Raw genomic sequence first — 27,232 nt, 5'->3', positions numbered from 1 at the left:
CACGCTTGGTCCTTTGGAGGAAGATGAGGCCCTGGATTCCCTCCTGTCTCTTACACCGGTCCCCAATACTCTTACTCAGTTTGGGATTTTACCAACAGTTTGCTTGTGAATAGGGTGAGAAAGAAACCTCAAGGGAATGTTTGTAGCTGATAACAAGAGAGAGTGTCTGGTTTTGCTAACCAAACAGGAGATGAAATGTTCTTTTGTATGAGAGCAGGAAGCAAGCAGATAGTCTACTTCAATAGCTTTTTATACCCACCAGGCAGTGTTGAATTTGATCTTTTCCATCAGTACTATCTATAAAACCGCTTTCATTAGTGATTTAGTTGGAAGAGTGCTATAGCCCATTCTCATTCAAAGGTATCATCTCTTTTTAGGGAGAGGGTTGAGAACTATCCCTTTATTCCCCATATCTAAGCTAAAACAAAACCTTGTGACAATCTGTAACATTTTTGATTTGTTAGAAGGCAAATGTAATTCACAAAAGTAGTAGTAAAGAAATTGCTGACTATACTAAAAAAAAACCTGCAGCTTTTCAACAGAGTAGTTGGGAAACTTGTGGAAGATCATTCTTACTGCACTATTGGTTTCATAAAAATCTAAGTTAAATTCGGCCATGATTGTATTAGCCTTAAATAATTGAGCAATATATTAATATTGCTGATTAGATTAGATCTGAGATTATAAAGACTATTTTAGCTGTTTGGCAAATGCCTGGTGCAGCTTCACAGATTCAGTGTAGATTCCTTTCTGGCAGCAGGTTTGGGAAGTGTTGTCTCTTTGTGAGTTTTAAAAAATTAAAATAGCATTGGAAAAATGTACTAATAAATTAAACCTTGGAATGTGGTACTATGGAGCACACTTTTTCTCAGAGTTAGCTAAGTGTCTCTCTTGAGAAGCCCTCCTTGAGTTTTTCCTGCAAATAAATGTGCCTCTTCGTCTGAGTCCATAGAGGACTGGACACCTCTGCAGCCCTGTGATCCTGGTAGGGGCCTCTTTACTGGTCCGTTCTTCTAAGCCCTTTAGAAAGCAGAGATGATGCTTTCCGTCAGGGCGTTTGCAGTCCTGAGGCAATGCCTGGCCCCTGCTGGGTGTGCAGGACGAGGACAGCTTCTGCTCGGGAGAGGGTGCAGGAGTGAAGGCAGCTCTGAGGTGAGGCAGAGGGACGCCATGGCTCTGGGAGTGTATCCCAGACGGTGTCGTAGGTTGGGGCACCAGTTGGGAGAAGGTTCAGCTCAGCTTTCAGCTGTTCAGGCAGGATGATCCTGTAGTTTGGGAGGAACCAGATGTGTGGCAGGCGGAGAAAAGGAGCCGGGAGAGTAGGGAGGTACGCTGGGGGAAAGTACAGTAGAAAGAGAGCGAAGCCCGGGCGAGCAGTGACTCGGCGCAGTCCTCTCGGCTTCTGAACCGCGAGGAATCCGGGGACCGCGGCTCCAGGCGTCCAAACGCGCGTGTCCGGTGTGGAGCGGCCGCGGAGTCTGCTCTGTGTGCAGCGGCGAGATGTGGCAACTTCGGGTTGCCCAACCTTGCCAGGTGGGGACGTAGTCCAGTCCTTCAGGAAGAGTCGCTGGCTCTACTTAGGAGCCACCGCAGTCCCTTTCTATCATGACTGTCTAGCAGGTTCCAATAAAACTGTTTTTTCTAACCTGCGATATTTACAGAGACAAGATTGGGCTGCTCCGTGAAGCCCAGGACGATTCCAGCCTCTGAGGTAATGGAGACATAACTGAGCAACAGCGTGGAATTAATTGTCATGGCAAATGACCTAGTGCCTCAAGTTGATTTCACTCGGATTTTGTCGAAGAGCAACGGAGTCGCTCATCTTGTGTAGCAAGTTGCCACCAGAAAGATTTCTTTTTCCAGCATTTATGAAACAAAGTTCAAGCGCTCGGCCCCTACAAGTGGCAGGGACAGTTTCACGTCTCTGCTTTTTAAAGGTATCGTGATGTTTTTCCTTGTTTTGCTTCTAGGAAGCAGAGGGTTGAGGAAACGACTTGGGCGGGTGAATCCAGGCGGCGGAAAACAAGACAGACGCGCTCCCCTGGGACTTGAGCGGGTCCCTTGAGCGGGACCACTTGAGTGGTCCCCAAGGTGCCCGGACAGCGTCAGTTCCCCTGGTCCAGGGCCTTGTACCGGGGGTCTCAGGCGCCTTCCTAGACGTCTCGGGACAGTCTAGTGGAGGCTGGACATCGCGGGAAGCGCAGGCAAGGGGGAGAGCTGGACTGCACCTCCTTCCTCTGTGCCAAGAACACCGTCGCGGAGCCGCGGCCAGCTTCCCTTGGATCCGACTTTCCGCCGGGGGACCGGGCAGTGGGGCTTCAGCCCTGTCCGCTCCCCCGTTTCGGGCGGCCCCCAGAGCTGGGTAAGCCGGGTGAAGGGACTCTGCAAGGATTTCCTGAGCACATGGGCAGGAGGAGGGGTGGGGGCAGGAGGGCATGGAGTCAGGACCCCGAACCTGCGAGGCCGCGCTTCCTGGCCCACGTCGCCAGCACCTCCCCACGAGCGCTCGGCGCGGGGCCACCCGCCCTCGGCCGCCCCCGCCCCCTCTGCGGAGCCGTGGGGAAGCTGGCCCCGGGGGAAGAAGGGGGTAGGTGGGGAGGCGGATGAGGGGTGGGGGACCCCTTGACGTCACTAGAAGGAGGTGCCAGGGTAGGAAGTGGGCTGGGGAAAGGTTATAAATCGCCCCCGCCCTCGGCTCCTCTTAATCGAGGTCCGCAGGAGGCTCAGAGCGCGCCAGCCGGACACTCCTGGCGGCTCCTCCCCGGCAGCGGCGGCGGCTCGGAGCGGGCTCCGGGACTCGGGCGCAGCGGCCAGCGGGCGCCGGACGGCCTGGATTACCCGGGGAAGTGGTTGTCTCCTGGCTAAAGCTGCTAAAGGGGCTCTTGGGCTTAAAGCCAGAGCACGAGACCAGCGGCGGCAGAGAACGAGAGAACGGGCTCGGACCGCCGGGTCGTTCGCCGCGGGGAGCGCGGACATCGGGCGAGAAGGCCGCGTTGCGCTCACCATGGTCAGCTGCTGGGACACCGGGGCCCTGCTGTGCACGCTGCTGGGCTGTCTGCTTCTCACAGGTGAGGCGCGGCCGGGGCCGGAGTAGGGACGGGGCGGCTGGGGCGGCCAGGGCAGAGCCTTGTGGGGCCCGGGCCGGGCGCATGCGGGGAGAGAGGCTGCAGCCCGGGGAAGCGAGCCTCGGCGGGAATCTGGCACATCAGGGGCAGCGGACACGCCTGGGGTCGTGGATCCTCTTCTCAGCGTGGGGCCTCGGAGAGGGGCTGGCCCGGGCCTGCGGGCATCACCGCCCAGAACCGGTCCGCGCTGGGGCTGCGCTTTTGCAGCAGAGTCGCTGATCCCCCCCTACCCGGCTCTTGGGTGGGGTCTTCCTGCCGAAGCTCCGGGTACCGGGAGCACGGAGCGCCCGGACCTGACTGGCACCCAAAGCCTGTCCCAGGCAGCCTGGCGCAGTTCCGCGGGATCCCCGGAGTCGGGAGCAGTGGCAACCGAACTCCCACCAGACTGCCTGGGGCTGGGCTGTGGCTGGAGCGCTGGCGATATTGGGCACTGGCCACGACCTCGCGCCACAAGAGGGAAGGAGGAGAACCAGTTTGGAGGGGGTCGCGTACCTGAGGGGAGCAGACGGATCCCAGGAGAGGGCCAGCGCCGGTATCCCTGGACCTTATGCCGCCTCGGAGCCGAACTGACCCCGGGACTCTGGACGAGCGCCCTCACCTCCCCGCCGGAGCTCAGCGGCCACCTGGGTGGGGTCTGCCCGGGAGCAGGCGGGGTGCGCGGTGCAGCCCAGGTCGCCGACGCCGAGTGACCCTGACTGACAAGGGCAGCCAAGGGCCCACATACGGTTAAGTTACCGCATTGAGAACCTAGCGTTTACAATCCGAGCCAAGAGCCAGCGGACGATTTGGACAAGATAAGGTCTGGGGAATAGGTGAGGTCCGCCCGGCTACCTAAGTCAGCCTTCGCTGGGTGTTTGGGAAACAGGGTGCGAAGCGGTCAGGGGCCAGGAGGTTTTATGAGCGGTTAGTATGGAGACCGCTGCCATCAGAGGTCACAGCCCGAAGGGACTTGGGGGCTTGTGAGACTCGACGCCTCTGCTTAGGGGGACTGAGTGGCCGAACTCTCAGCTCCGTCCCCCTGGGCGCTGAGAGCCTTGTAAGCGTCGTGAGGAAAAACTAAAATGTGAAAAATAAAATACAATAACATAAAGTAAGTTACTGCAATGATCCAGGAAGGAAAGTCAGTAGGGTTGAGCGTATTAAAACAAACAAAACAAAAATGTTTGCTAAACCCCAAAGGTAGTAATAATTAAATATTCGTATTCAGTGGGGAGACTAATTAGACCGACAGTTTCTAAGTGACAATGGTTCCGATTAAATTGGGGACACCGTTTTTACTAAACCTGGAGGCAGAGCGCAGTAGTAATGCCGGAGAACTCACTATAAGTTGGGAAATGTGCTAAAACAACTGTATTAAGTAAAATATTGCATTTTCTGCTTACAAATACTTTTTTTTGAAAATTCGCTTATATTAAAATATAATTGCTTAAAGGATTTAATTCACCTATTATATAAAGGTAAATCTAGGTAAATAACTGTGAATCCAAAAATATGGGGGGAGTGCATGATATTTATTTCCCAAATATCCTGGGAAATAAAAAGATGGCAGCAATTCAGATAAATATTTTTGTTTCAAAAAAATGGTTGACTTTAGATACATGGAAACTTAACCAAAACCATTGAGTGAGAGCCTCTTGTGATTTTTCTAGACTATAATTTACTTACATGAGGCAGAAATCTTGGAACTCTGACTTTTTGAAAAAATGTACACCTGTTTTAGGAAGAAAGGGGGACAAAATTGGCAAGGTGAGAACTCCTTTTCCTGACAATTATAGGATGTCTGTCAGAGGGTGTGTTTGTAGCTGTGAAGTGTAGTCTTCTGGGGCTGGTTAGCAAATAACTCACCTTAAAACTATCAGCTACTTCCTTTCTAAACTGCCTCAGGGCTTTCCAATTGAACCCAAGGGCTACATCTCTGGGGAGCAGTGTTCAGAAAGAGATCACATTTCTGGCCTGTGGATTATTGCACCCATCGTGGGCTGGGGTCTACCCTTCTCCAGGTGTGGTGATCTTTGAAAGAGTTAACGTTGTGTGGGTGTATGCACTGTGCCTGCACTGAGGCGTGAATTAACCAGAGTTTCAGTCATACCTTTTTATCATGTATTCCCCGGTAAGAAGTATATTTACCGTCTCCCAAATATCCTGGGAAATAAAAAGATGCCAGCATTTCAGATACTTTCAAGTTCTTTGTATTGCAAACTCTCTCTATAAAGGATACCAGTCCTCTTTCTCCAGGTCTGAGTCTCCTGTTTTACTTTTAAGGTGCCACACCCTTGATTAAAGATTCAGATCCTTCTCTCCTGCTTCCATTTTTCTTGAGTTCTTGAGCAACTAACAGTTAACAATTTATTATTACTGAAATTGTACATTTTGTGAGGAACTTCCATATAAATAACATTAAGTTGAATCAAAATGTACATGAAAATAATACCTGTTTAAAAATTGAATAGAATAAATCTCTCATAATAAATTCAATTTACATAAAAGTTTTTGTTGTTTTCTCCAAATTTTTATGAAGCTACGCTTTTTTTGGTCCAAATTGCCTATTAATTATTGGAACCTTTAGCAGTCCATGTAATTTCCAAGTGACGAATCGTGTCACAGATGAACTGTAGGTAGCCACCAACTCTAGTTCCTCAAATATTTTTATTTTATTTTTTAGTACTTTGTTACACTTTTTTCTTTCCCTGTTGAAAATTCTGTAATAGGCTATTTAGTTTCTTTTCTAATGATCACCAAGTGGGTTTTTTGCTTTCATATGTAAAATAAAGAAGTTAGAATGCATGGTTGATTTCTAAGATCCTTTTCTGACTCTAAATTCATTGAATGATTCCAAGAAATAGAAGGAATATGATGCCTGCTGTCTTCTTCTTTCTCTCCTTCTACTTTATATTTGTATATAGAATGGATCATAAAACATGTAATGCTGGGGTTGTAAGGATGAACTGGGTTTCTCCTGCTATCAGTAATCACATTGTCGTTTCTTTCTAGTAGAATGTACCTAGTCAACCAATTAACTTGGTCTGTAGTGGGCCGTTTTGCAAGAGACCAGCTAGTAGAAGATACCCAAGCCAGTAATAATCATTTTCTTGGCTTTTCTTTTTTCCTCCCACTAGCGAAATGTGTAACTCTATAAAGTAGACTATTCTTCATAACTCTAGTTGCATTAACTCTTTTAAGGATACCAGCCATTTAAAATCCTATGCATTTCTTAAGTTTTTAAAATTAACATTTATTTCATCAAAAATGGTTTTATCTGAAAAGAGTTCCAGGTTGCAACAGGGATATTAAACCCTTTATTTTAAATTTAATGTGATTTCAAAAGAAGCAAACCACTCTGGGAGGCCAAGGAGGAAGGATCAGCTCACCTCCGGAGTTCAAGACCAGCCTGAGCAAAAGTGAGACGCAATCTCTACTAAAAATAGAAAAAAATTAGCTGGAGATGGCAGGGTATGCCTGTAGTTCCCAGCTACTCAGGAGGCTGAGGCAGAAGGATTGCTTGAGTTAAGGAGTTAAAGGTTGCAGTGAGCTATGATGATGCCACTGCACTCTAGCCTTGGCAACACAGTGAGAATGTATGAAAAAAAGAAAAGAAAAGAAAAGAAACCAAATAATTACTTTGTTCTTTCCAAAAATTAGAGAGGCATTTCACATTTTTAAATCTACTTTGAGTATATATAAAGTAGAAGTTGAAAATATGTTGCAAAAATGCTTTTATATTGACAAAGAAAATCTTATATCCTTAAGGAAGATTATGCATCCTGCGGCCATTTACACAGCAAAGTTATGACTGATGTTTAACTTTGACTTGGGCTGTTGGGCAAGACAGGAACAAATAGCAGAGTAAGGAACTTCTGCAGTACTTTAAATTGAAATGTGTATGTGAGTGGGTATAAGAACGGAGAGAAAGTGAGAGAAGCTGTCTTGACACGTGCATGTTAAATACAAAGTCTGCGGTTAGCAGAGACCAGGCGTGTAGATTCTACGTTCAGTCTCATGGATTTGAAGTAAATATCATCATTTTTCAGTGTGTGACTGTAGTGAGAGGATGAAGGGTATTTGAAATCATACCACACATTTTTTTTACAGCAAAAATATATGAGTGTGAGTGCTTGGAAGCCTAAAACCATCTGTTGCATTGAGTTTAAACAACTTGATGGAACTGAACAGTCCATTTTGCCCATTGAACTGGAGTGCTTGTCAGCAGTGGTAGACCTGCCTATGCTTTCCAGGATCATTGTTGGTTCCTCACTCACTTGGGTGCCTTGGAAATGGCGTGCTGCTGATTAAATTGCTGGGTTTTATACCAGATTGAGAGAGAGGGAAGGAAATGAGAGGAATGGGGCATTTGAGGGAGTGAGGGCTTGAAAGAAAAGCCTCTGGAAGGGAAGCTTAGTACACAGGGCTGCATGGGGTTCATTGAGGAAACCGTTCCATGGAGTCTGCTGAAGATAGTGAACTAGATTTCCTGCATTGCTGCTGGGGCGGATGTGGGGAGATGTCAAGAATTCCTGGGGATTTCCCATCAATCTTGGTAAAGTTCGCTGCCTAAAAGCCATTTCTGATTGCTGCTCCTTTCCCTGATTTTGAGCTCTTGAGAGACTCAGTCTTGTCTCTCTCTCACACACACACACAGTAAGAACTAGATTGAACCTCATTGAGCCAATAATCTACTCATTTCAGAAATGAGAAAACCAACCCAGAGAAGCTCAGTGATTTTTTTCAGAGTGAACAGTTAGCTTGTGGCGGGCCCTGGAGCAAAACCTGATGTTTCTACTGCAGATAACATTTCTTCATTTGTGTCTTCCCAAACAGAAGAGAGACGTCCAAAGATTTGTTGAATAACATTATTACTGTGCTAAAATTAGTTTCTAAGTGACGTCTTTTGTAATACAAAATTTTCTTCTAGTTTCTTAAAGCCTATAAAGGGTTTAAATTAAGAATCCAAATAATGGCTGTTTAGCACACCAAGAGGTTTGATAAGGAGATTCATTTTCCTTGTGAGTACTCAGAATCCTTCTTTTGAACAACTGTGGCTTACATAGTTCAAGTTTATGGTACTTGCTTCATCTTTTGCCATTTTCCTCCACACACTCTGAGTGCCAGCTACACAAACTCAACCCCAGTCAAACAAATTAATCCTTCAGATAGATGGGCCTTCACTTTCATCACTGTGCTAATGCTGTTTGTCTGCCAGCAAGACCCTTTCCCTCCCTCTGGACCCCCCTTGTCCAACCTACAAAATCCAGCTCAGGCATCATCAGCTCTAGGAGCTCCTCCTTGAAGCCCAGACAGAACTGATGGTTTCTTCTGCTCCCCTATAACTCCTGGATGTTCCCCTTTCCCAGCAGTCCTCACCAAGCATTATTAGTATTTTATGTATCTGGGTCCTTCCTTCCTCGTTGGGAGAGAGATCATGTCTTAGCTTTCCTTAGATCCCTGGCACCCAACATAATGCCTGGCACAGAGCTTGCAATAAGTATTGGAACAAATGAACGAATAAATAGGTAGCTACACTATCATTTCAAAGAAGAAATCTCAAAGACAAATTCAATCCAGTATATGGATATGCCCCTACCTGTCCATTTGGCCTCAGTTATGATTGGTGACTTACAGTGACTGTTCTCGATAGACAGTATTTGTCCTCTTCAGCAAATGACTAAGATGTAGGAAACAGGCTATGATTTCCAGCTTTCTGAGAAAACCATCTTGTGTAATCTCCGCTTGTTTGGATGCAATGCTTCACAGGGGCCTCTGAGCCATTAGAGTGAGGCAGAAATTCTGTCCTAGCTTCTGTTGGTGAGGTGCTTCATCCTGCAATGTCTTATACAATTTTTAGAGAAAACAGCTCTCAGAATTTTTTTTGTTTATTTTGAGACAGAGTTTCAAGCTGTTGCCCTGGGTGGGTAGAGTGCTGTGGCATCATAGCTTACAGCAATCTCCAACTCTTGGACTTAAGCGATTCTCTTGCCTCATGCTCCCAAGTAGCTAGGACACCTGGCGCCTGCCACAGCGCCCAGCTATTTTTTGGTTGCAGTTGACGTTGTTGTTTGGCAGGCCCAGGCTGGATTCAAACCCGCCAGCTCCACTGTATGTAGCTGGTGCCCTAGCCGCTGAGCTACCGGTGCCAAGCCAGCACTCAGATTTTATGGTTTGACTTACTGCCCTCTTACTGGGCTGGGGTGCAAACCTGACCAACAGAGATGTGGCCCCATCTGAATCAACTGTTTTAATAGGAACCTCTGTTAGGAGACCACACTGGTCTGCCTAGCTTCCTCTTTCCTTAAGATGGGTTCTCCTCAGCACTTCATAAATGGGTGGCCAGACTACCGTACTAGGTGTGAGAAAGGCTGTTAAAAGTCTGACTCCCACGGGTTGGGATTGAGCTGCTTTCTCCCCACCCCCACCCCATCCCATCCTCACCCCATCCCATCCTCTACTGCACATGCCCACAACATATTCTAAAACATGGTTGTCAAAGTGTGGTCCCTGCCCCAGCAACATCAGCATCTCATAGTAACTTAATGAATCAAAGCCTGCATTTTAATAAAATCCCAGGTGTGGTTTACTTGGGGTTTGTTTAGTAAAGGATTCATAGTTCTGGTCTCAGGGTCCAAGTCTTCTTCACTAACACACTGGTGAGTATCTTTGACTTGTGTGACTAAGGGACTAGACTTGGACCAGCCAGGAGCCTCTTCTGCCTCCCACAATGGTCTTATGTCCTGTCTTCTACTCCCAAACTCTTTACGAAATCTTGGACTTAGCTTGGACTCATAATCAAAATAAACAGAGCTTATGGTCTTGATGAATACTATGGTTAACCAAATCATGAGTGGCGAGATCAAGGTCTTAGAAAATGTGGGCTTGGTGGAAAATAATAAAAATGACATTAAATAGATTGGTTTTAGCCAGAATTAAAGTGCTATAAGGCATTTTCTTCTGAAACAAATTATCTGGGGGTAAAACCCAGCAGTGGTGTCCTCCTCTGGAATTTTCGGTTGTCAAGGAAGCGTCCCTGTCTCCCTGCATCATGGCACCTCTGATAACACCTCCCATCTGCCTCCTACTGGCTTGAAATTTAATGTGTTTTGTACTTGTGTTCTTCCTTGTCTGGTTATTGCAAATCTCAACAAAGGCTTTTGCCTTTTCACAGGTTATACAGGGCCTGCAGACACTTTTTGTCTGCCCAGTCTTCTATCCTTTATTTAACGGGTGGAGTACATATAAATGGATTTCCTTTCAAGCCACAGACCCACCCACATGGTCTATACAAGCAGAGCTACAATTATCAGATTCTTTTGTTAAAAGAGGCCTGAAGTGAACCTTGTATAAATGAAAAGCTTTAACTGTTATTATATGTAAATAAAAAGACACTTAAACTCAAGGCCACGTTCAGCAAAACCCACCCTGACTATTAATTAGTCTGACAATTGATTTCCATGAAAGCCTTTGCCTCTCTCTAGAGCAGGAGTCCTCAAACTGTGGCCCGCGGGCCACACGAAGCGGTGTGAATTGTATTTGTTCCCGTTCTGTTTTTTACTTCAAAATAAGATATGTGCAATGTGCATAGGAATTTGTTCATAGTTTTTTGTTTTAAACTATAGTCCGGCCCTCCAACAGGCTGAGGGACAGTGAATTGGCCCCCTGTTTAAAAAGTTTGAGGACGCCTGCTCTAGAGCTATACTCACCAGCTGGGCTCTACATTAGAATCCTCTGGGAGCTTTTACAAATCCTTACGCCTGGATGTATACCTAACCAATTTAATCACAATCTCTTGAGAGGGACCCAAGCACCAATAATTTTTAAGCCCCTGGGTGAATTTCATCACACATAAGAATCTGATGCGGCTGGACCCCATGCCAGAGATTCTGATTCAGTAAGTACCAGGTGGGGCCAAGAATTTGCTTCTTTAACAATTCCTGGGTGATACTGAGGTACCTGGTCTAGAGACCACACCTTGAGAGACCACCACCCTAGGGCTAGTTTGAGAGGCCAGCCATGAAGGAGACACCTACCCAAGTGCCAGGCTCTACAAGGCACTAAATCATCAGCAGACATACAGGGTGGAGGAAGCTGTGTTTATGAGAATCCCCGCCAGCTAGAGTCTGCATTAGTAGCAAGTGTGACAGAAGGAACACTTAGATCCAATGCTGGTAACCAATGTAGCTGAATCAAATTGCCTTTTCAGGACAGTGGGTCTGCTTTGCCAAGTGGGGTGTGTGAGTTAGGTAGGGGCCAGAAGCAAATTGCTGGTCCAGACACTAGAGCTAATGGTAGTCCTTCTTCTCTGCCTTAGCCTACGCAGCGCTCAACCTTTCCTCTAGACAAATATTGGCAAGTGTCACGTTATCAGCCTTTTCCGGTCAGCCATGTTGCTGGGTCTTTCCATCAGTGTGTCCCATAAACTGCTGTCTGGGCCCCAGGACACTGTGCCTCTTTGTCTGAGCCTCTGTACTTCCCCACCTGGGATCAGTGTGTCCCTGACTTGGGTATCTGAACTTGCCCTGTTGCAGCAGGGCGGCCTGCTGACTTTCATGAGGTACCAGGGCTCTTTCCCCATTGCTAAGAAAAGTTTTTGCTGTTTGGAGAGGGAACTAAACCCTCAACCCCTGTGTGGAGCCATGGTGCTGGGATGCTTCTTGTAAAACACCAAGTATGTAACCTGTTTCCCCTTCCCTGAGAGCATCTAGGGCACTGAATTCCTAATACTGTGTGTGGGCCACTGAGTCACAAAAAACAATCTGTCTCTGCCATCTATTGCTACATAACAAGATATATCAAACTGCAGTGACCTAGAACAGTTCATTACGCTCCATGAATGATTATATGGGTAGGACATTTGGCTCAGCAAAGGGATTTTTCTTTAGGTCTCACATGTAGCTGTAGTTCCCGGCATTTCCCTTGGTCCTGGGCCTCCCTCTTCACATCGCTTTTCCTCATCCAGTAGTGTAGCCGAGGCATCCTCGTGTGGAGGCAGGGGTGTTCCAAGAGTGTGATGGTGGAAGCCGCAAGGTGTTTTGAGCCTTAGACTTTGGAACACCTACATCACTCTGCCATATGCTATCGGTCAAAGCAATCTTAGGGTGGGGAAGCGGAGTGCTCTCTTGACAGGAGATGCTGCACAACATTGGGACAACGTTTTTCGATCTACCAACCACTGTTCAACACATCACGTTTTCTCTTTAGTCTAGATATTAGGCCAGGTTTTAGCCAAGAACATAGTAGTGTATGAAAAAAAGTACTAAATAATGTCATGACCCTTCTAAACAGCATTTGGGAATGAAAAAGTGGGTCCAAAAGAAGAGCTTTTCATTCATAAGCCTTTTGTTTAGACCCTGCACAGTGGTTCTCAACCTTCCTAATGTCACCATGTATTTTCATTGTTGAAAAGGGGTTGTGACCCACAGGTTGAGAACCTCTGGTTTAGGGTATGTAAGCCATGGTTAAGCTGGCACACCATATGTGCCGCCGAGCTTTTTTGACTACCATGACGCCAGCAAGTGAGGATTTGGGGGTATTGGCAGCTCTGTAGCTGTTTTGAGTCTTCTGTAAAAGGGGCCCTGATTTAGATCCTCCTGGAGGGTTTAGAAATCATAAGGTGACAGATACTTTGTGGAAGGAAGAAAGGAGGTAACTAAGCCCTTTTGACACTTTGATTTACATACATACTTTGTATACAGTAGAACCTCTGTGGTCACCGAGGGACTGTAACCAACTGGTCAACATACGGAGGTGGTCAACGTAAGGAATGAGGCCCACTGTACTGACACATACATGTGGTATATGTCTGGTCTGTGAAAAGTAGGTCAGCCTAAGGAGTGGTCAATGTACAGAAGTGGTCAACCACAGAGATTCTATTGTATTATTTTACATAGTCCCAAGAGGTAAGTGCAGAGCTCTTAACTGTGAGGAAACTGACACTTAGGTAAATTAAATACTTTGCCCAAGATCACAGAGGTGGTGAGTAAAGCTGGAAGCATTTAAATCTGAGTCTATCAGACTCCAAACCTCTCCCCTCGCATCATGCCTTACAGACTAGGCGAGAAGAGAAGGAAAAGGACCATGGAGGTGTGCTAGTCTTTCCTTTTTTCTGTCCTTAGAGTTTGGTTGTCTCCAAAGAACAGACTTTTTTATTTTAGACAGAGTCTTACTCTGTCATAGAGTGCTGTGGCGTCATAGCTCACAGCAACATCAAACACTTGGGCTCAAGTGCTCCTCCCGCCTTAGCCTCCCAAGTAGTTGGGACAACAGTCATCTGCCACCGTGCCTGGCTAATTTTTCTACTTTTAGTAGAGACAGGGGTCTCACTCTTGCTCTGGCTGGTCTCAATGAGCTCGTGCAATCCACCCACCTTGGCCTCCCAAAGTGCTAGGATTACAGAATGAGTCACTGAGTCCAGTTGAAAAACAGACTTTTAATCCCTGAGTCTTCTTATAGGTATTCAAAGACCTTCCAAAACAATTAAAGTCGGAAAAGGAGCCCCAAGAACTGTTCTCCAAAAAGGTGGCTTTAAACTTGTTCACATTACAAAGAACAGGAGGAGGCCTTTGATTGGGGAGGGGGGGAAGATTTCATGGGCAGGTCCTCTGAAAAACCTGGGACTGCCCTCTGATGGGTAGTTCCCAGGGACTGAATGCCTACTCTTTGTGCACCCTTTAGATCCCAGCAACCTCAAAGACTTGCAGATTTTCCTGAATGAATATGGGATACCTGTGGGAAGAACCCAGAAGTGTCTTTGACTCTGAAGGCAGATGCTACAAGAATTAGAGGGAGGGAGGACATTAACTGTGCCCCCAAGGGACAGGGAAGGAATGCAAGTGCTGAATGTCTGCTCAGCACGGGGCGCCTGCTAGATCAGTACAAGTGAGTCTCTCCATAACCATCCACATGAGCACGTGTAATTTTGTTTTACAAGTTGAAACCTAGAGGCTGAGAAGAATCTAATGACTCGCAGAGGGTCACACTTAATGGAACAGCTGGGCCAAGATTAAACCCAGGTCTTCTGATTTTGAAATTGGTACTCTTTCCATTTAACATTTATCCTGAATATCTTCAAAGACAAATCTAGACATTAAAGAAAAAAAAAGTGAGTTTTCTTTTCAGGGTTTAGAATAAAAAGCTGTCATAACTTTGAGAAAACATAACTGCCCAAGAACTTTTTTCTCAAGGGAGTTGTTTGTCATCAGGCTGGCCAGGCCAGGGGCTTTGATCTCCCTGTTTGATTGGCAGCCCTGGTGCAGTCAGCAAACCGGCCATATTTCTCTAAGTCCTGTTGCTTCTGATGCCTCTTCCTCTGCCTTAGATCATTCCCTTCGCGTAGTCAAATGTGCTAGAAGTCAGGAAAGAGGAAATAGTGCTATTCTTCTTCCTTGATCTATTAGTTCGACAGGGACAACTTTTTCATATTACAATATTGTCATGTTCATCAGAATCTGAGAGAAATTTCATCTGCCGCCTATTGGGGGGTTTTATCCTTTACTCCAAGGAAACAGATGGAAAGTGTGGTCAAATGGATGCATGCCTTTCAGGAGTGGTGATATAAATACTGTTGAATTTTTATGATTGTTTTCTTTCTTGAAGTTGGCATTAGAGATACCAAAAATAGATGTAAACAGATAGAAAGGCAGGGATACATTAGACAAGATTGCAAACAAACAGTTTTAAAAAGCAATGTAAACTCCTGCTACAGCATTTCATGTATGACTAATGGTATTGTTTTCTTTTTGGGAAACATTGTTTAACTGTCTTTTTCCACTTAATGTCTCCTGTTGAATGAGATTTTTGTTCTCTGTTGTTCTTTGAAAAAAAATTATAGCTTCAGAATCTTCTCCATAGGGAATTCTGCTAGGATTAGAGGGAAAAAAATACATGGAAATTGAGTAACTGTAGTGCCCTAATACGGACTTTGGGTACCTATCACTTCTTGAAGGTTAGGGAATATTTGACACACATTGTCGATTTAAAAATGAAAAGTGGTTCTACTATTCACGTATCCATCCCATTTTCTGTCCTCAAAACTGGAAAGTGAAAAATGCCTTATGCCAACTATTTGCCGCACAAGGTCACTTAGAAGGCAGTTTGGAAATTCAGTAAACTAACAAGTATGATAATTTTCACATATGTCTATTGTACGATAGCCTTTTTGGACTGATATTAAACTTAGTGATTCTAAATCCAGATAAATTTTTTCCTTAGTAAAATTTTAAGTTGCAGAAATAAAGTTTTGGGGTTATTTTGCTATTATTTTTAAAATATACTTTACAGTCCAAACAGATAGGCATGGAATTGCCTTGCTGGAGAATTCCTTCACAATTTGGGGGTGAATGTTAAATACAAACTTGGGAAGGGATATTTAAGAAATATATTTTCTTACAATGATATGAAATGCCCTTTTCTCCCATAGTTTTGAGGAAAAACATGGATCCTATCAAATTTCATTCTCCTTAAAGCCAGTCATCATTCTGGATTTAGGTCCCATCTCCACCTTGAGTTCAGGCTTTTGCACAAGACTATTTTAGGACATTTTAACATATTCGGTTAGAAGGTGCTCAAGGGATTACTGTTAGTTAGCCCAGTATATTTTAGTTTAAAGTATAAATACGGTTGTATTTATTGTGCTACATGTTTGCCACTGAATAAGTGGTTTTTTGTTAGTTTGGGTTTTTTTGTTTTGTTTTGTTTTAGAGATAGGATCTCACTGTGTTGCCCAGGCTAAAGCGCAGGTCATCATAGCTCACTGCAGCCTGAAATTCCTGGGCTCAGGCTATCTTCCTGTTTCAGCTTCTCTAGTGGCTCTGACTATAGACATGTGCAGCCATACCCAGAAAATTTAAAAAAAAAAATTTTTTTTTTAGAGACAAGGATCTTGCTGTGTTGCCCAAGCTAGTTTCAAACTCCTGCCCTCAAGTGATCCTCTCACATTGACCTCACAAAGTACTAGGTTTATAGGTGGAGCCACTGCACCCAGCCTGCATAAGTTTTTTTATTCGAGAACATAACTGAATTTCACTGAGAGTAATAACTTTTGCTAGTGAGGAATCTGTGACTACCTGTACTAAAAAAAACGTGTCCCTTAAGAACAAACTATACAAAGTTTGGAGGAGATCTCAATTTGTTGGAATAGATTATCTGGTATATTTCTTGGTATTCACTTATTCTGCTTCTAAACAATGCCTCCTTTTTAGGCTGAAAGCTCTTGCAGAGGAAAAGCTGTTTCTGAGCCATCTTTGCAGGTGTGAATGCAGTTGAGTGCTTGGCTCATCGCAGTCACTCAATAAATGTAGACTGAACTTGACTGAACCTGTACCCTAAGTTGTTCCTCTGAGTCTCAGAGACCCACATTTGTTCACCTTTTAGGAACCCATGTGTACATATGGGGATCAGTACTAAAGCTTTGAGACAGTGTTATGGTCTATTATTATGCTTCCAAGAAACACAGTCAAAAGAGCGTCCTTTCTGATTCACCTGTGCAAATTTCAACTAGTCCAGCTTACTGGTGTATCTGGAAGGGCTTCATTTGTTTCTGTCCTTGCAGATATTGTATTTCTTGACTTTTGTGTATCTCAAAACTTTTCATAATGATCCATGTACATGTATAATTAGAGGAGGTTGCAAGAAATGTACCCAAGAGCTGACAAAAATTCTCCCAAAGCATATGTAATGTTCTGTCCTTCCATTTGGGTCATCCTCTGGTCCAGTGACTGCTTTCTTGACTTGGCTGAGTTGGCCATACTCTGTTGGATTGACTCTAGACTCAGGACTGGGAATGAGAATCTAAGCTGCTCAGCCACTACAGAACTGATTCCCAAGAAACGAGCCCTCTTGCTGGGATACTCTTAGCAGGTCAAGGCTCCCAAATAGCACAAATGAATGACAGTTGATTGAGAACATTTAATTTCTAGGGACACCAACACAGGCCTTGCATTGTTTCTGTCCTTGCAGATATTGTATTTCTTGACTTTTGTGTATCTCAAAACTTTTCATAATGATCCATGTACATGTATAATTAGAGGAGGTTGCAAGAAATGTACCCAAGAGCTGACAAAAATTCTCCCAAAGCATATGTAATGTTCTGTCCTTCCATTTGGGTCAATTTCTGAGACACTAGGTAATATTGCCAATTGCTACCATTGCTTTTGCCATGGTGGTGGCTTAATTCCTAGGACAAGAACATTTTGGTTGAAATGATTTCCTGTCGGCTTTGTACCATCCACAGTGTAGGCTGGGAGCATCAAGAAAAGGACACGTTAAGCCCTAGCTAACATGTCCCACCTGATCGTTCTCTTTAATCCTCTTCTTGCCGAATCTCCACCCCAGGACTCTTCATGATGCTCTATTTCAAGAAGCACAATTTGACCTGGGTATATATTCTAAAACGTTACCTGTAAATGTTTTTGTCGGTGGCAGGTGAGATCAAGTAGACCCCACAGTAAAAAAAATAATAATAATAAATAATAAATAAATAAATATATATGAAATAAATATAGGTATAAATATACATAATACATGCATTTTGTATACAAAATAAAACATATATAATAAATATGTATATGAAATATATGTAAACCAGAGCTTTGGAAAAAGGCAATAGAACTTTATGAAACTTGGAGATTTGGCAGTCTTTGGACTGTGAAAGAGAGCCTGGTGTTTCCTTTAGCAAACACACACGCATTCCTTCAGCTTCCTTCTTCAGGAGAATGTCCCTGGGCTGGGTGAGACTCTGGGCTGGGTGAGACACCCTCACATCTGGTACTTCTCTGTGACAACTGTAATGTCATTTTCTATTTATAAAAACAGTAATTCTATATGTATAAAATTCCATGTATGTATACTTACTTATCTGTTGCCTAAGCTAAGTTCTAAACACTTTTTAAAAAGCACTCTTGTTTGCCTTGTTCATTATTGTACTCTTCTCTTGGTATACGTTGAAAATAATAAATAAAACGATTAATGTTGAGTTAAAGATTGGAGAAATCTACAAGGTAAGAGGGCGAGAGGAAGGGGTCGTATAGGGAATGTAGTGGGGAAAAAGCCAGAGTTGGCTGGAAGTGAAAGGAGTTAAGAAGCACAGATAAATGAGGGTAAAGGGTTCCCTTAACTCCTAGGATTGTGAGTCCAACCCTCAACCCGGTCCGTCAATCTCATCCCGGGGAGGTGGTGGCTTAATTCCATGGGAACGGCTCTGGTATTGGGAAGCTTACTACATTTCCACAGAGTTCTTCCTTCTGGTTTTATGTAACTTCAAACTACTGATTTTAGTTTTGTTCTCCAGAATGAGCTGATTCACAAGTCACTTCAGAGCTGTTAGGTTGGTGGCCAATTGACAATAGAAATTGCTGTCATTTTCTCCTTTCGGAGATATAATATCTTGGATGATATCAAAAAGGCTGATTTCTAGAAACGAAGTCCCAGATAGAGTAATCAAGATGTTTGAGTAAAAGTGCCCTGAGAATGAAAGCCAATATTCCACCTCTTTCGCGTCCTTGCTTCGAAGATGACAAAGAAAAGAAGGAACAACGGTCTGTGCCAAAAAGGGTCGTGGCCATGTGCAACCTATTCGCTGCACGAACTGCGCCCGATGCGTTCCCAAAGACAAAGCTATAAAGAAGTTCTTCATTCGGAACATAGTGGAGGCCGCGGCTGTGAGGGATGTTTCTGAAGCAAGTGTCTTCGACGCTTATGTGCTTCCCAAGCTCTATGTGAAGCTACATGACTGTATGAGTTGTGCCATTCACAGCAAGGTAGTCAGGAACCGTTCTCGGGAAGCCCGCAAGGACCGAACACCTCCACCCAGATTTAGACCCGCGGGTGCTGCCCCAAGACCTCCACCAAAGCCCATGTAAGGAGTTGAGTTCTTGAGGACTGAAGAATAACTATTCTTTGGGAAAAAAATAAAATGGAAATTATACTTAATGTAGCCTGTTGAGTGTATCTGTGCCTTATACCAGGTGTTGAAATACAAATTGCCATGTATTTTTTCATTGCAAAGAAAGTTTACCTCTGTAAATTAAACTTGTGGTCTTATCCGTGACCTCCAAAATTTTGATAGCTGTTTGACAAGGGGGAGAGATTAGGCATCTGAGTGTTGGGTTAATTCAGCCTGGGCAAGCTTAAGTTGGCATCTTAAAAAGGCAGAAATCTCTAGGAGAGTTAAGAGAGAACTAAACTGTTGGGACATGGGGAGGTGACTTTGACTGATGTGTTCATAGATGTGGATAGCTTCAAAGCTATTCCAGGATTCATATTCAGATCTTAAACTTTCTACCTTTGTAATTGGTTTGCTGGTAAACTGTTTACCCAAGGTTTGTCTTTCTCTAGTGCATTTCTGGGGACTCATGGGGAAAAAAGTTAACAAGGGGTATATATATTTGTATCTGAAAGATCCACTTCTGGCTGAATTGTTAAGGACCAACTTTGCCAAAGGAGTTAATGCGTTTTTCCTATAGTCAACGTGGTAACATGGAGATTCCAGTAATACACCTTATACTGAAAAATGCCAAAAAAAAAAAAAAAAGCCAATATTCCCCAGGTTTGGGTACAAATGACTCTGAAGTCCTCTACAGGTATTTGTAAGGAAGGCCCCCTACATACTCAAGTGAGTGAAAATGTTCAGTAAATTAATTTCTTTTAAAAGTCAAGATACTTCTGGTGGAAACTTACTGCTTTTAATAGGTACTTTCTTTCCCAGAACCTTGGTTCTCAACAAAACTTGTGTAACATTAATTCCATCTGAGATAAGATACACAAAAAGAAAAAAAAGAGTTTGTAAAATCTTAGGAAGGCACAGCTATTACAAATATTTACTGTGTGAATTGAGTTTTAAGGAGATGTGAAAATTGAAAGCTCAGAATAAAAAAATAAAGTTTAGTTAATATGTCCACTCCATTGTCTAAGCAGGATTAGTCTCCAAAATAATGTCTAATGAAAAGCAATTATATTTCAAATTGTTTAATTTGGAAGAAAACTGATTTTGACAATAGAAAACATAAGGTCAAGAATAGTGTTTAATGAGTCTCAGAAAGCGTGCTAATGTAGCTTTCAGAAACTCAATTCCCGTATGACAGATAACTTGGTTGCGCACTGTTGGCCATTTAAATCTCAAAGGTCAGAAAGTTTGCATATATTATTAGTTGCAAAGACAGAGTGCTTCTCAATTTTCCTCTCAGCAAGGGAATTTAAAGCACCCCATTTATGAATAGTCTAAAAGACTTCAGGAAAATGTTTTCTATGTAGTTTGGGCTTCAGCAACTTTATGAAAGGAAACTAAAAATGTCAGAACTTTGTCAGACTCAGCCTTCCAATCATTTTATTTCTCCTGTTTCTATATGCAAATCAAGCGGTAGTTTTTCAATATTTATAATAGATTATAAAGTTGAAAATGTCAAAGGGTATGTGAAGAGAATAGACAAAACTTTGTGTTGGCTGGAGTACCATTTTTGGCTTTTCTTGCACAGCTGGCTACTATGCTGGGGGTATGCTTGTCTGCCAGTTTACTAGCCTTTCTTCATTTTATTGTACAAAAATGTTAAGGCGTTATTTTGGATTCAAAATTAAAACTCGAACAAGATGCATTCTTATGGTTATTCAATAGCATCACAACATTACAGCTCTGTGACATATTTGGTTTTTTTTTCCCCCTAGAAATAACTCTGTGTTGATCCGAAGATTATCTGTGTTACATGACAGTTGTTTATAACCCAAGGCTGAACAAAATAATTCCCACTCTTATGTTTTAATCATTGCATGGCATGCTCCTATACTGAAATGATAAAATGTTCCTCATATCTTCTCTGTAATGATTCCCTTCTAAGGAAACCCACAGGAATCCACGTAAATAATATGTCCATGAAATTCCGAGATCTGCTGTCTTCATTTCCATAGATGGTTGGAACTTTGACATTGAGCAATAATGAAAGCAGAATATTTGGGAAAATATTTGGACATAGACCAAACCATAATCCTAATGCTATGTAGAATAGAAAAATCTTTTAGTTTTAAATTGTGGGTCACGCAATACATACTATGCTTCCAGATTGATAACTGTTTATTTACAGAGAGTATGGAGAATGCCTTTGGCAGAACTGGAATTTGTAATGACTAAATGATCTACAGAGTGAAAAGCTAATGTTAAAGCAATTCAAGCAGTTTATTAATATTATTACTACTCCTGATAATGCCACTCTATCCAAATGCTTTTCATCTATAAGCATTTTGTCACTGACAAAATACTGGCTGGTTATTTAGCACCTGTTAATCTTTCTGAAGAGGATGCATACATTGATAAAAGATTAACAACTCCATAAAAAAAGAATCAATGACTTCCATTAAGCCAAGAGTGGTGTATGTAATCTTGTATATACCGAGTGTGTGTTTATTGAAATTACACCTCTGCTGAGCAATCAACTATTGTGTCTTTTTTGGGTGTTCACAATCCAAAAATGCATATATTCTGGCCTGAAATAACTTCTGAATTTCAAGTTGAACGATAGCATAACACTACTGATTATGATCCGTTCTATAGGATATGACATAAGGGCACAGTTTCCCCACAGTTCTCTGAACAAGTGACATTGGATAAGAACACAAACCCGTTGGAGTATGCTTCAAGTAAAATAAGTTTCCTGCTATTGATAGAGAAGATGGAGATGTGGCCAACCCCTGCCTACACTGACAAAACGTTCCTCCATGCATTTTTAGGGGGCAAAGAGCATTTGTTCTGTTCATTGCCCGTTGTATGCCCAAATGGGGGTCTATCAGACGTCCCCAGCAAGTATTTTACGAGCTATGTCTTGTGCCCTGTCAACCAGATTGTGACCTTTGCTCTGGGCAGCTCAGATAACTCTCATGACGTTGTATGGCACTGACATGCTGTTAGGAGGTGGATTTTGAATTCATTTAATAAAAGAACAATGGTGTGGGAGTGCAGCATTTTTTGGGAAAAGGTAACTCCTTGGTCAGCAGGAGATTTCTCCCTGACCAACCTTAATTAACTCTGATACCACATGAAAAAGAGTTGTGCATGGCCACAGGTCATCGGAAGGGTAGCCTCCGGATGGTAGGCTAGTGACAGGCCTAATGATCAATGAATGTGCCCTGTTAAACCGTGACCCTCTGAGAAGCCAGTGTCAAGTAAAGAGCTCAGGGAGGCTCATTGAAGACATGTTCCCTCAGTAGGTATGTTGATGTTATTGGAGGACTTTTCTCTTGTAAACATTCTAAACCACACACATCTTTTTCTTTTAAATAAATTTTATAAAGTTTAAGGGAAAAAATGAGAAAAGTCAATGACCCAGGTATGGAAGGACTGAAGACTGTCCAAGTTCTAATTATTTCAAGCAAACCACCACTTCGGTGGCTAATGGTGTGATGTCTTTTGTGCCCTGAGCTTCCAAACCCATTTATGGGTTTTGTTGACTGACAATTAAAATAGAAATTGTAGCTTTAAAGCAAACAGACAAAGGAGAATTATTAAAATGAACATACTTTTGGTGCCAGTGCTAACTGCTAATATTGGACATTCAAATAATCTCTTGATTTTTTTTTTTTTTTTTGACACCTGGACTCAAGACATAAATGCTAAATAAGTTGACTATTTTGAATTATTTTCTATTAAAGCACTTAGATCAGAGATCTAATGGTCTGTGATTACCTAGAATAGCATAACTCTAAAGCAAGAAACTGGTGAATTCTTTGTGTGTAGTAAAATAGTGAGCTTAAAAACCCATAAAGAAAAAAAAAAAAGAAATTAGCAGCTCCCTGGGATTAGAAACTGTCCAAAAATTAAATACAGTAGAACCTCCATAGCTGACTACCTCCCTACACTGACCACCTCCTTGAGTTGGGCTAATTTTCATAGACTGGACATGCACCCCATATACGTATCAGTACAGAAGGTGTGGTTCCTTATGTTGACCACTTCCAGGTATTGGCCAGTTTGTTACAGTCCCCTGGGTGGTCAACTTACAGAGGTTCTACGGTATATTATTGCTAGAGAGCTACTATTCAGTCCTTTTTTAGACCTTGAATACCAATAATAAAATTACTAAAATATTCTATATCTGTGTAGTTGCCCATCTAAAAGTTACAAATAATCTTATCTACATAAGGGATTACTCAGCAGTGAAAGCTTCATTCCATTGCCATATACAAGTCAATTTCTAAATCCCAGCCTAAAGAGCTTTTCCTAAGACTAAACTGAATAAAAATGTAAATGAAACATACCAAAAGCCTCTTCCATGTCCACACTGGCCTTCGTGTCTGGATGTGTGTAGGCAGGTATGCGTGTGTGTATGTATTTGTGTGCTTGCCTTTTCATAGTTTTAGGTGGTTCCTTGGTTTAAGGCCACTTGTTTTGGAAGAAAAAAACTCAACATTTAAAAAATTAATAGAATGACTAATTGTGGGACTTAAATTATGCTTAAGTTCATACAAATTCCCCTGGCTTTCATTTTATTTTTATTCATTTATTTTCTTAATTAATTAATTTATTTTTGTAAGACAGAGTCCCAAGCTGTTGCCCTGGGTAGAGTGCCATGGGGTTACAACTCACAACAACCTCTAACTCTTGGGCTTAAGTGATTCTCTTGCCTCAGCCTCCTAAGTAGCCAGGATTACAGGCACCCACTATAACCCCGGCTATTTTTGTTGTTGTTGTTGTTGTTTTTGTTGTTGCAATTGTCATTTTTGTTTTAGCTGGCCGGGGCCAGGTTTGAACCCACCTGCCTCAGTGTATATGGTGGGAGCCCTAGCCACTGAGCTATGGGGACTACCCGCGTTTCACTATGTTGCCCTCAGGAGAGTGCAATGGCTTCACAGCTCACTGCAAGCTCAAACTCTTGGGCTGAAGTGATTCTTCTGCCTCCCTCCCAAGTAGTTGGGAACACAAAGCTCTGCTCTATTTTTTGTTGTTGGTGTTGCAGTTGTCATTGTCGTTTAAGCTGGCCCGCGCCGGGTTCAAACCCCCCAGCCTTGGTGTATGTGACCGGTACCCTACCCACTGAGCTAGATGCCACCCGTCCCATGCTTTCACATCTTCTATTATTCTGTTGGTAGATAGACTGAGCACTCTGGTCTTTCTACATCATCCTGAAAGTGAGAAAAAAAGGTATGTTATAACGTTCTTTGTCGATGCACGATCCTGGTCAGCTTAGCTAAAGTTTAGCTAGAATTACTTCATCTGATGCAGTAATTCTAATCAATGCATTCAGCTACAATATTCACTTAATATCATCTGATAAATACTTAAATAGAGCCAGGGCACGGACGTTAAGACCAACGGTTATTATTAAGCACCACAACCCTGTAGGAATTAGCATCTCAAATAAAAATTTTAGTAGCTTCTGGAAATTTCCAGTTGCATCTTAACCCTTTCCCCATCCTTGGTACCAACCAAAAAGATTCAATGAAATTCAGTCTGTGAGACTTAAGCTTTTAATAAGCTACATCTTGAGGAAAGAATCTTTACTTTTATTATGAATTATGTTGCGTTAACCTCACATAACCTTTGTAAAAAGTTCATGATCTTAATTCAATTTTAGAAACATGATACTTGGGAATTTCTATTTAGATAAAGAGGCCATTTATCAAGTAGGATTATGTACTACTGAAAACCTAGTATGCAAAATCAAAGACAGATGCATCTCATTTGAAATAAATCTAATATACAAAGTTTTGAGTTAAAAACAGATAAATTAGAAATCAGTCATTTTCTTCTTTTCCTTTTGTACCTTTTCTTTCTAATCAAAGTGTCACTGTAAGAAATCAATAATTTTAATATGAAAGGAAATACCAGATTTCATCAGAATGCCCTAGCAACATTATTTTCAATGTAATTCAGATTATTAAAAATTCCTATTTAAATAGTTATAATTCAAACTATGCAATGCAATTACGTGACTTAAAATCAACTCTAAATTAAATTTTAAAAATTTGTAATTGTTAGTCCCAGCTACCGGGCAGGCTGAGGCAGGAGGATCACTTAAACCCAGGAGTTAGAGGTTGTTCTAGCCTGGGCAACAGAATGAGACTGTGTCTCAAAATAAAAAAGAAAGAAAAAGATTGTAATTGGAGGGGAATGGCAGGGCTTTTGCAATAAGTCTGTAAATTTGTCATGTAACTCTGTGATGATTTTAGTCATAAGTTGTTGGGTTTTTTTAAAATAATAGCTTTAGCAAGATCAAATTCACATATCGTAGGAGACCAGAATATGGCATCCCAAAATACGACAGTGGGAGATCCGAATATTGAAGTATTTAATTCAGTGATTTTTAGAATACTCTCATATTCACAGAGTGGTGCAACCATCACCATTGTCTCATTTTAGAACATTTTCATTGCCCTAAGAAGAACCCCCAAACTGATTATCAGCCACTCCCCATTCCCTCTCCCCTAACCCTGGCCACGGCCGTGGGACTCTCTGTCTCTCTGGATTTGCCTTTTCTGCACATTTCATCTAACAGGAATCATGCGATATGTGGCCTTTTGTAAGTGGCTTTTTTACTTAGCATAATGGTTTGTTTTTGTTTTTTTAAACAAGAGAAATTTACTTTCTCACAGTTCTGTAAGCTATAAGTTTGAGATCAAGGTGCTGGGGTTTCTGCTGGGCCTCTGTCTGTGGTTTGCAGACGGCCTCCTTCTCACTGTGTTTTCACACGGCCTCTTCCCTGTGTGCACCAGTGTCATGTTTTCAAGGTTCATCTATGTGGCAGCACATATCAGACTTCATTCATTTTCATCGACAAATAACATTCAATTGTATGAATATACCACATTTTATATATCCATTCATCGCTCGACGGACATTTGGGTTTCTGCCTTTTGGCTGTTATATGCACATATGTAATATTGCTGTGGAGATTCGTGTGCAAGGTTCTATGTGAACATATGTGTAACAGCTGCTCTGAGGGCCATTCCAGTAAAAGAGTTCCAAAATTGCTTTGAAGTGTGGATGAGGCAGTGACATCAGTATACAGCTTCCCAAGGGGAGTACTTTGAAGGTGACCATAGTGACATTCAGCATTGAGGTAGGTAGCCCTTTTTCTAGGATTAGCTCTCAAACTTTATGTTTTTGGTTCTCTTGGTAGATACCTAGGAGCGTAATTGCTGAGTCGTATGTTTAACCATTTGAAGAACTGCCACACTGTTTTCTAGCGGGTTTCCCAATTTAAAAATCCTTCCAGCTATGTAAGAGGGGTCCAATCTCTCCACAGCCTCACCAACACCTGCTACCATCTGTCCTTGTAATTCTAGCTATGCTGGTAGACACAGAGGCTCGTTGTATTTTTGATTTGCAATTTCCTGATGTCTGATGATGTCCATCTTTTCGTGTCATTTGAGTTATCTTCTTTGAGGAAATGTTTACTCAGATCTTAGTCAGTTTTTAAAATCCAGCTATTTGGGGCGGTGCCTGTGGCTCAGTCGGTAAGGTGCTGGCCCCATATACCGAGGGTGGCAGGTTCAAACCCAGCCCCGGCCAAACTGCAACCAAATAGCCGGGCGTTATGGCAGGCGTCTGTAGTCCCAGCTACTTGGGAGGCTGAGGCAAGAGAATCACTTAGGCCCAGGAGTTGGAGGTTGCTGTGAGCTGTGTGATGCCACGGCACTCTACCGAGGGCCATAAAGTGAGACTCTGTCTCTACAAAAAATAAAAATAAAAAAAAAAAGACTAGAAAATCGAGCTATTTGTCTTTTTACTAGCCAGAAGTAGTTTTAAAATGTAATTTCTTTTTTTATTTTTATTTTTATTTTATTTATTTATTTATTTTTTGGTTGCAGTTTGGCGGGGGCCAGGTTCGAACCCGCCACCCTCGGTATATGGGGCTGGTGCCTTACCGACTGAGCCACAGGCGCCGCCCTAAAATGTGATTTCTAACTTGCACATTTTTATCAATCACTATGATCTCACAATCAGAATTTTAACCTGCTCCGTTGACAGATGAGGAATTTGAGGTTTAAGTGGCTTACCCACAGCTACAAGAAGACTAGCAAATAGCAGAACTGGGGGAGATTAATGACTAAATCAAAACCAAACAAGTGTAGATGTTTCATGATTTATATTTGAATAAAGTTTCTCTCTTACAGAGAATAACACTTTGGTCTTGGTATCACAG

The 27,232-nt window shown here is 42.7% G+C and overlaps 1 protein-coding gene and 1 pseudogene across 2 annotated transcripts in view; both read left to right on the top strand.

The window, feature by feature from the left end:
• Positions 1-2,631: 2,631 nt before the first annotated feature.
• The window catches only part of FLT1 (fms related receptor tyrosine kinase 1), a 187,719-nt gene continuing 163,118 nt past the window's right edge, over positions 2,632-27,232 (top strand). Inside the window, exon 1 of the mRNA XM_053563427.1 lies at positions 2,632-3,068. Within this exon, the coding sequence (XP_053419402.1) occupies positions 3,005-3,068 (64 nt within the window). The 5' untranslated portion in view covers positions 2,632-3,004. The remainder of the gene's footprint in view (positions 3,069-27,232) is intronic.
• Positions 18,289-19,037, top strand: LOC128566560 (40S ribosomal protein S26-like; annotated as a pseudogene). Its single transcript, XR_008374589.1, has one exon. The product of XR_008374589.1 is annotated as a 40S ribosomal protein S26-like (transcript).

This window comes from Nycticebus coucang, chromosome 15 (genome assembly GCF_027406575.1).
Source record: "Nycticebus coucang isolate mNycCou1 chromosome 15, mNycCou1.pri, whole genome shotgun sequence".
NCBI classification, from domain to species: domain Eukaryota; kingdom Metazoa; phylum Chordata; class Mammalia; order Primates; family Lorisidae; genus Nycticebus; species Nycticebus coucang.
This window is presented reverse-complemented; position numbering and strand designations above follow the sequence as displayed.